At 41.2% G+C, this 8,257-nt stretch overlaps 1 protein-coding gene across 1 annotated transcript; it reads right to left on the bottom strand.

Annotated features, from left to right (window-relative positions):
- Positions 1-363: 363 nt before the first annotated feature.
- On the bottom strand, positions 364-7,646 carry LOC117621127 (ABC transporter B family member 19). Its single transcript, XM_034351432.1, has 10 exons — positions 7,091-7,646; positions 6,935-6,989; positions 6,534-6,709; positions 5,816-6,016; positions 5,301-5,560; positions 4,890-5,206; positions 4,575-4,798; positions 3,654-4,473; positions 3,282-3,523; positions 364-1,753 (listed from the first exon to the last, which is right to left on the bottom strand). Exons 1-10 carry the CDS (start codon positions 7,334-7,336, stop codon positions 545-547), a joined length of 3,750 nt encoding a protein of 1,249 aa, XP_034207323.1. The 5' UTR covers positions 7,337-7,646; the 3' UTR covers positions 364-544.
- Between the last annotated feature and the right edge of the window lie 611 nt (positions 7,647-8,257).

Genomic DNA, 8,257 nt, shown 5'->3' with positions numbered 1-8,257 from the left:
CCCAAAGTGCATGTATGTAACGGGATTTCACTGGGATATCACTGTTTTGCTATTTCCGACCAATAACATAATGACACGTAAAAAAATTATCTCACATATTATTGTGTTAAGTGGAGTTTCTCTCCAAGCCTTGGTCCTCGGAAACAAAAAAGAAAAAGGGTCTGCTTATCTACAATCGAAAAAGATCATGGTAGGAAACACATGCAATGGGAAAAGCAGAATTGAGGGAAGTTTCTCCCAAAGGGATCTAATGATTTTCTTTTGGAGGGTTGCTTTTGGGTGTGATATCATAAAGTTAAGAGAAGAGTGCTAAGAGAAAGGAAAGCTAAATCCCAACAACCGACATTGATAACATGCAGGAAAGATATTGATAATATAATACTTGCTACTCCATTAGAGATTAGAGAAATTGTTCAGAAGATTGATATGCCATATCTACAACTAAAAGAACAATGGTGGATGGATAAGATTAACGGGACAAATATAATTTAACAACCCAACAAGGCCATGCATGCCGCTGCTTTTGACAAAAAAAACTCTTCTCTCATATATGATGATGCTGTAGCTGCAGCAGTCTAGAATAAGCCCCATCAGGGCGGCTCACCAGTTCCGAGTGGCTACCATGTTCCACAATGCGCCCATCTTGCACCACACCAATGCTGTCCACCCCTCTGATCGTCGATAAACGGTGGGCAACCAGCACGGTGGTGCGGCCCCTCATAAGCCTCTCGAGTGCTTCTTGTAGTACACATTCTGATTCAGCATCAAGTGCACTTGTGGCCTCATCAAGCAAAAGTATTGTTGGGTCCTTGAGCACAGCCCTTGCTATTGCAATTCTTTGTTTCTGTCCCCCTGAGAGCTGAACCCCTCTCTCCCCAACCGGGGTTTTGTAGCCATCAGGCAATCCACTAACAAAACCATGCACATTGGCAGTACGAGCTGCTTCGATTACTTCTGCTTCAGTTGCCCCTTCTTTGCCATAGGCAATGTTTTCGAAAATGCTGGCAGCAAACAAGGCTGGCTCTTGTTGTACCAAACCAATTTTTAGCCGGAGAGACTTCAAGTTCAAACGTCGAATGTCTTTGCCATCAATCATTACTTTCCCAACTATGGGATCATAAAACCTCTCAATCAATGCAATCACAGAACTCTTTCCTGAACCACTAGCTCCAACAAGTGCTTGGCTTTGGCCAGTGCGGATTCTCAGATTAAAATCTTTAAAGACCATGATATCAGGTCGTGATGGATAGGCAAAATCAACATGTCTAAGTTCAATTTCACCGCGAATTGTTTCAACAATCTCCGCCTCGGGATCATCCGGGTCGATCCTGGTTTGACTATCAAGGATTGAAAAGACTGAACCAACAGCTTCACCACCCCTAATAATCTCAGGGGCAAGGCTAACAGTTTCAGCAACTGAATTAGCTGTTACAACCAGGACCACAAAAACCTTGATAACTTTGGAGAAGGTTGAGACACCTTTGCTGACAAGGTGGGCACCATACCATAAAATGAGAGCCTCAGAGGCATACAGTGCAAGCTGAGAGAGGCCAAATAGAAGGCCGGCAGTTTGGCTCCGGCGAAGGCTTCCAAGCTGAGGGATACGGAGCTCGTGGCAGAAGAGAGAGAGGATCTTGTTTTGGGCATTGAAGGCAGCAACTGTTCGGATGTTGCTCACTCCCTCCCCTGCAATCATGCTTGTCTTTGCATGAGCCTTGGCAGTGTCTCCAGCAAACCCTTTCAAAGAAAGTTGCTGGGCAATGCACAAAATATCAGATTCAACAGTTAGTAAACTACATTATTCAAATGGACTAATAACATCATATGATCAGGTTCTTTAGCAAATTACAATGAACACAATTTGGCCTTCCATTTAATTAAAGTTTATCGTATTCTTTGTTGGATTAGTTGGTGGAAAGCAAACAAAACATGGCTCAGTGAGTTGTAGGCCCAGACTAAAGAGCCCCCGGGGCTACATAGGGTTTAGGGACAAGGCCGAGGACGTCAATATATTACACAAAAGGACAAGGACGTCAATATAGTAGACACAAGGTACGTTCTTAGTCAGATGGGTCTATTCATTATTCACTGTGTATGGAGCATGCGCAAAATTTAGAACACTGTTCCAGACAATACAAACAAACAAACAGTCAGAGGCTCTCTTCTGTACTGCATTTTGAAAACGAACCCAACTTCTCATGCCAAAGAAAAACGACAAGATAGGCAAATGGCGTGTGCACAAACAAAGCGCACCAGGCGCAAGTTAGCAATTTTCAAACAGCTCAAACAGTGAACACCCTACAATTTGCCAGAGAAAAGTTGAACACTATCTCTGCCAAACTAAAAAAATAATGTGATCACGGGCCTATAGAGTCTCTTGTAACTCTCATCACATCACATGGGTGTATTCAGTGAATTGTAAGGAAAGAAAAAGAAAAAAGCAGCCACAGCTCATACACATAGAAGAAAATAAACAAGTATAAAGCTTCAACTTGGGCCTATAAATTGAGACACATATGACAGAAGAACTGATATATACTGTTCCTCTGTAATGTGCAGTGTAAGCTCGTGGGTTAGATTTATTATACAGAGGCAAACAGAAAAAGGAAACAGTGAGAAAAAGCAGAAAGAGTCAAATACACCTGCTACAAAATAAAACCAAAGAAAGAAAAGGGCCATGCTGTCTAGAGATAAGCAACAAGACACTCGTTTAATAATCTTTTATAAGGACATCAGGATAATTTTGTTTATAAGTTTCAACATTTAGAAAGAAAAATGTGAACTTTAGAGAGCTTCCCTTGATAATTAGCAGCATGGTAATGTACTAATATGGGTGATCATGGGAATCCTTGATATTCTATATTCTATTTCTTCACTGTTGTAAAGAGTTTTTATTTGCTTTATATTTTAATTTCTGTACCATTTTCCCAGAATTAATGTGCAGAAGACTCGGAGGAAGCACGTGCAGTGCAGGGTGTGGTGACACGTTGTAGTTTTCTCTTGTCGTTTAATGCTAGGATGGAAGTGAAGTAAAGATTCCATAGATGTAAAAGGAGATGCAACATCTGACAACTCTAGATAAAATATTATAAATCTGAGACTAAACCCATATGCCATTGCCGGACTTGGGTCAACCCATCAGAGGAAAAAGCTAGCATTTTTCAAAGCAACACGGCTTGGTGATGCTTTAAGAATTTGGAAGAAAAAATGAAAAAAGGCTTGAACTTTTTTTATCTTGCAATATGGGGCAAGTTAAAGGGAGTGGAGGAGACTGAGTGTACCTGAGCAAAGTTGGCTAGCACTAGAAGAGGAAAGGTTGCTAAAATGAGCAGAGAGACCCTCCATTCCACTATGAAAGCAACTATGAATGAAGTGAGGAGTGAAGTCATGTTCTGCAATATTACAGATATCCTCTCAGCAATTGCTGACTTCACATCAGAAGCATCTGTGGCCAATCGGGCTGCTAGAAGGCTAGAGTTGTGCTCCTCTTCATCAAACCATCCAACTTCATTTCTCAAGATTGCTGAAGGAAGAAGAAGTAACTATTAGAATCAAATTACAAAGACCACAACAACAACTCAAAAGAAAAAAGTAAACTTTAAGCTGCAAATTATGATGTAAACCGAAGAAAGACAAGTTTTTTTTTTTTAAACCTGCAAGCATCATCCTTCTCACTCTGGTAGTGAGGTTCTCTCCCATGATACTGAAGAAGTAATGTTGTATCAAATATGCAGCCACAGCATAGAGGCCAGCTCCAATGTAAATGAAAACATACTCCTTTGTCTTCCTTTCCATGGAGGCAGGATTGCTATAGTAGAAAACCTCAATCATATTGCTCATTACAATAGCAAATGTTGGACCAATAAACCCGGACAGTACTGATCCTATAGCTCCCATAATTGAATAGGGCCATTCAGGAGCGTTTAACTTGAGAAGCCGGAAGAAATAGCCATCAGGAGCTCGAGTTTTCCTGTCTGTTTCAGCATTTGAAATCATCTCTATCCGCCCATCAGCACCGGTACTGTACTGGTAGCTTAGGTTCCTTAAGCTGCCAGACCGAAGGCTCAAAGACTTTGTTGACAATGAGTGGCTCAGCCGTGACGAACGTGAACAACGTGTAGATGGATTCCTGAAGTCTCTGTTACCGACCATTTCTTGAAACCGAATTAATGAGGCATAGGCGCCTGCTTTGGCAATCAGTTCTTCATGTGTTCCTGTCTCAACAACTTGGCCTTGTTGTATGACTGCAATGCTATCAACATTTCTTATGGTGGAAAGGCGATGTGCCACAACTACAGTTGTTCTTCCAACCATGAGACGGTCTAGAGCTTCTTGAACAATGCTCTCTGAGCTTGCGTCAAGTGCGCTGGTTGCCTCATCCAGAAGGAGGATCTTTGGGTTTTTCAACATAGCTCTGGCAATTGCAATCCTCTGCTTTTGCCCACCAGATAGTTGAACTCCTCGCTCTCCTACCTGAATTTGCATTGGCATTTGGTTAAAAATGTTGTGAGGGGGAGGAATGCATTGCATTTATACATAGCCAAGGTACTTTTAGAGGAATAACTAACACAAACCTGAGTGTTGTACCCATTGGGAAGCAAGGTGATGAAACTATGAGCATTGGCTGCAGAGGCTGCAGCTTCTACATCAGCCATTGTTGCATCAGGCTTTCCATAGAGAATGTTCTCAAGTATAGTAGTTGCAAAAAGTGCAGGCTCCTGGTTAACAAGGCCAATCTGATCACGTAACCATTTCAGTTGCAGTGTTCTTATGTCCACACTATCAATCAACACCTGCCCTGCTAAGCCCACAAGAGTTGTTAGCATATCCGTTTCATCAAGGTTCCATATAATTTCAATATCTCCATAGGAGAAAATTATCTTACTCACCCTGGTTAGGATCATAGAACCTTTCTATCAGAGAGACAACAGTGCTTTTCCCAGAACCACTACCACCAACAACAGCAACAGTCTTTCCAGCTGGGAAGAAGATTGAGAAATTCCGAAAGATGATAACGTCTGGTCTTGAAGGGTAGCTAAAGGTTACTTCCTTGAATTCTATATTGCCATTAACATCAGACAAGCACTTTCCATCCAAGGGGTCTTGAATTATGGTGGGCTTTTGCTTAATAATCTCCATCAATTTGTATCCAGCTGATTTACCTTTGCTAAAGGCCCCAAGATTTGAAAATGACTGACCCAAGCTCCTGTAACATTCAAGTGTATTATTAATATCAAGAAGGCTTATTCATCTGAAAACGAGAATAGAAGAAAACGAAAGTTCTCAGAATAAAATCTTACATGCCACCAACAATGGCTGAAAAAATGGCTGTGAATGCTTTCCCACCATCAGTCTGCCCATTTCGGATAAACACGCCGGCATACCAGAAAACAAGTGCCCATGACATGCAAGCTATGCCATAGGTACACCCTAGGCCCAGACCTTTGGCCATTCCAGCCTTGTAACCAAGCTGCAGGGTGTTCTGTATGGCATCCGAATAGGAATTGAGGGCCTTGCTTTCACCAACATATGAATAAACTGTCCTAACTTGCGCAATGGCCTGTGGAGCACACAGAGAAACAACTTTAGAGCCACACACAACACTATCATACTCATGAGTCATAACACAGACCATTTAGAACTAATATCATACTAGAAATTACTCTAAACTCTAAGTTATGTTGTTTTAAAGGAAACTTCGAAAGAAAAATAAAAAAGCAAACAACTTTCTGTTGCACATATAAAACCATGATATCACACTGGGTTTTATCAAGGAAAGAAAAAATGACACAAACTTGGGCTACGAAAAACTCACCTGCTCAGCCATAATCCCCGCATTTGCATATGACTCGCGGCTCTTGGAGGTGAGGCCGGTGAGTGTATAGGCATATAAGCCCCCGGCAAAAGCAATCCCTGGAATCACAGCCACACTCAGCAGCGCCAGCCTCCATGCTGATACAAAACCAACCACCAGCCCCGCCAGAAATGTTGAAAGATAGTGTATGAAATTGCCCACCTAAAAAAACAAATATCCCCCAAAAATCAACACCAACAAAATATTCACAGAACTATTATTTAAGGGCTTCAAGATAATTGGTAATGAAAAAACTTAACATGCACCTACTGGATATGACCTTTCATAATCATCATTTAAGGAAAATCAAAAATCGGAAAAAATGCATCGAGGAATAATAATAGAGGGCCGCGCACGTTAAGCTAGTGTTGGCTAACGTGCGCTTTAAGAAATGCACGAAGCAAAGGTGGGGCCCTCCATGATGCATGCCCAACGACCCCTGTAACCCAGATAAGCATTTGCTAAAAATTTAACACCACCATCCAAAGGAAAACTACCCAACACTAGATTTGCTCCATATGGGACAATAAAAATGAGCACAAAAACAGTTAGTAGAGAGAAGAGAGAGAGAGAGAGAGAGAGAGAGAGAGAGAGAGAGAGAGAGAGCCAAAATGGTAAATTGGGGGAAGACAGGAATGCGGAAAAAGAGTGATGTAGTATTAATGGCAAAACGGGAAACCTTCTCGCTAATGGCATCTTGGACCAAAAGGGTGTCCGTTGAGACACTGAAGACTATGTCTCCAGTTCTTGCATCTGTATCAAAGAAACCCACGTCTTGTTTCAGCACTGCCTCCAAATACTTCTTCCTCAGTGTGCTCACTTGCCTTTCCCCAGTGTACATCCAGCATGCAATCTCTGCAAAAAAAATTACACAGAAATTAATTAATCTTAAACTGTTTGAATTCAACCAGTTAAGTTGACTGCAGTTTGACTAATTAATCAGAAAAACAGGGGAGCAGTGCACGTGGGCAAAGCGACCAATCACCGGTGCGATGTGATCAACAAGTGTGATCCAAAGACCAGCAAGGTTCCCATAAAGAAAAGATTTTAAAAAGTGAAATTTTGATGCTAAAGTCTTACCTGCGTAGGATGAGAAGCATACTATGAGACCAAGGTAAACGAAGTACAGAGCATACTGCAATGACACGAGATCACCAATAAGAAATCAGATCTGGGATCTGAGAAATCACAATGAAATCTTGGAAAATGTAAGAAATGAACAACTGGGTTGCTAACCTTTGCTACTTCTGCGGTCATTTTCTTCAAATCCATTTGGTTTTTGCCAAACCCATTAACCATTTCACCGAACAAGAGGAAGAAGACAGGCATGGATGAGCCATGAATGATTGCTCCTATGCTCCCGGAGATCATGAGAAGCCAATCATACTTGTCAGCGAAAGAGAAGAGCTGGTAAAAGGGAAGGCTTTGCTCCTTCTTCTTATCTGCCTCGGGCAATGTCTTTGCCTCTGTGGTCTCCGCCATTGTAGCTCAGCTTGGTTTCCAATGGGATAGGATAAAAAGCAGAGCAGAGAGACTCAAAGAACCGAGCTTTTAAAGTGAGTGGTGGTTCATTGCCTTTAATTAAAGAAGAGATACGAGCAGAGCTTATGAAGTGTCAACTGGACATTTAAGATGAGAGATCTAAAGAACCCTTTTTTGTTTTCTCTCTTTTTTGTCTTCAAGAACTGTCAATGTCGTTTTGTTCTGGTTGATCAGCCCGAGACTCTCCACACAGCTTCGTTTGCCGGAAAGAAAATGAAAAGCGGTGAGAGAGAGAGAGAGAGAGAGAGAGAGAGAGTGTGTGTGTGTGTGTAGGTTGGTTGGACCAATGGTCAAAGGAAGGTGGAGAAAATGAGTTTGAAGAGAGAGAGGTGTATGGGTGGTGTTATATAGTATTAGAATATGTGGGATTTAACTGCGGTTTTGAAATTACTGTATTTGATGGTGATCCAGGTTAAGATGAGGAATCTGGTTAACAGTGTTGCACTGTGTGTCCTACTCTCCTACTTGGAAACTTGGGGTTGCCTCGTTTCTTGCTACAATAAATGTATATTTTTTTAATATGCATTTTCTCTAATCTCAGACTTTTCAATATTTTTTTCCTTCAAAATGTCAAAAGAAAATAAGAATCGTGCTAAACATGAGTTGTTTCAATCAAAAAATTGACAGATATTTGGCATTTGCAATGTATCTTAAGCAGTGGCGCGTCAGACTTTCTTTGCTACCTCAGTCCATTTTGAGGAGAAATACTGTTTTGTTATTCTGTCTAATTAGAGTATCTTATACGGGATAATTTTTATCTGTGATAATCTGTGATTGACTCATAATAGCAAAACAGTGTAATTTCTGTTTCATACAAATCTTTCTGCTCTTTGAGACAGTTTATGTTCATGTATGCGAGTT

This window comes from Prunus dulcis, chromosome 3 (assembly GCF_902201215.1).
Source record: "Prunus dulcis chromosome 3, ALMONDv2, whole genome shotgun sequence".
Lineage (NCBI taxonomy): Eukaryota > Viridiplantae > Streptophyta > Magnoliopsida > Rosales > Rosaceae > Prunus > Prunus dulcis.
This window is presented reverse-complemented; position numbering and strand designations above follow the sequence as displayed.

Excerpts from the sequence above, each read along its gene's own strand:
- LOC117621127 (XM_034351432.1), bottom strand. The coding sequence starts at position 7,336 with ATGGCGGAGACCACAGAGGCAAAGACATTGCCCGAGGCAGATAAGAAG. Across the intron at positions 5,207-5,300 it reads TCAGCCATTGTTGGTGGCAT|GAGCTTGGGTCAGTCATTTT; the intron begins GTAAGATTTTAT and ends TGAATGTTACAG. Across the intron at positions 4,474-4,574 it reads CCAATGGGTACAACACTCAG|GTAGGAGAGCGAGGAGTTCA; the intron begins GTTTGTGTTAGT and ends ATGCAAATTCAG.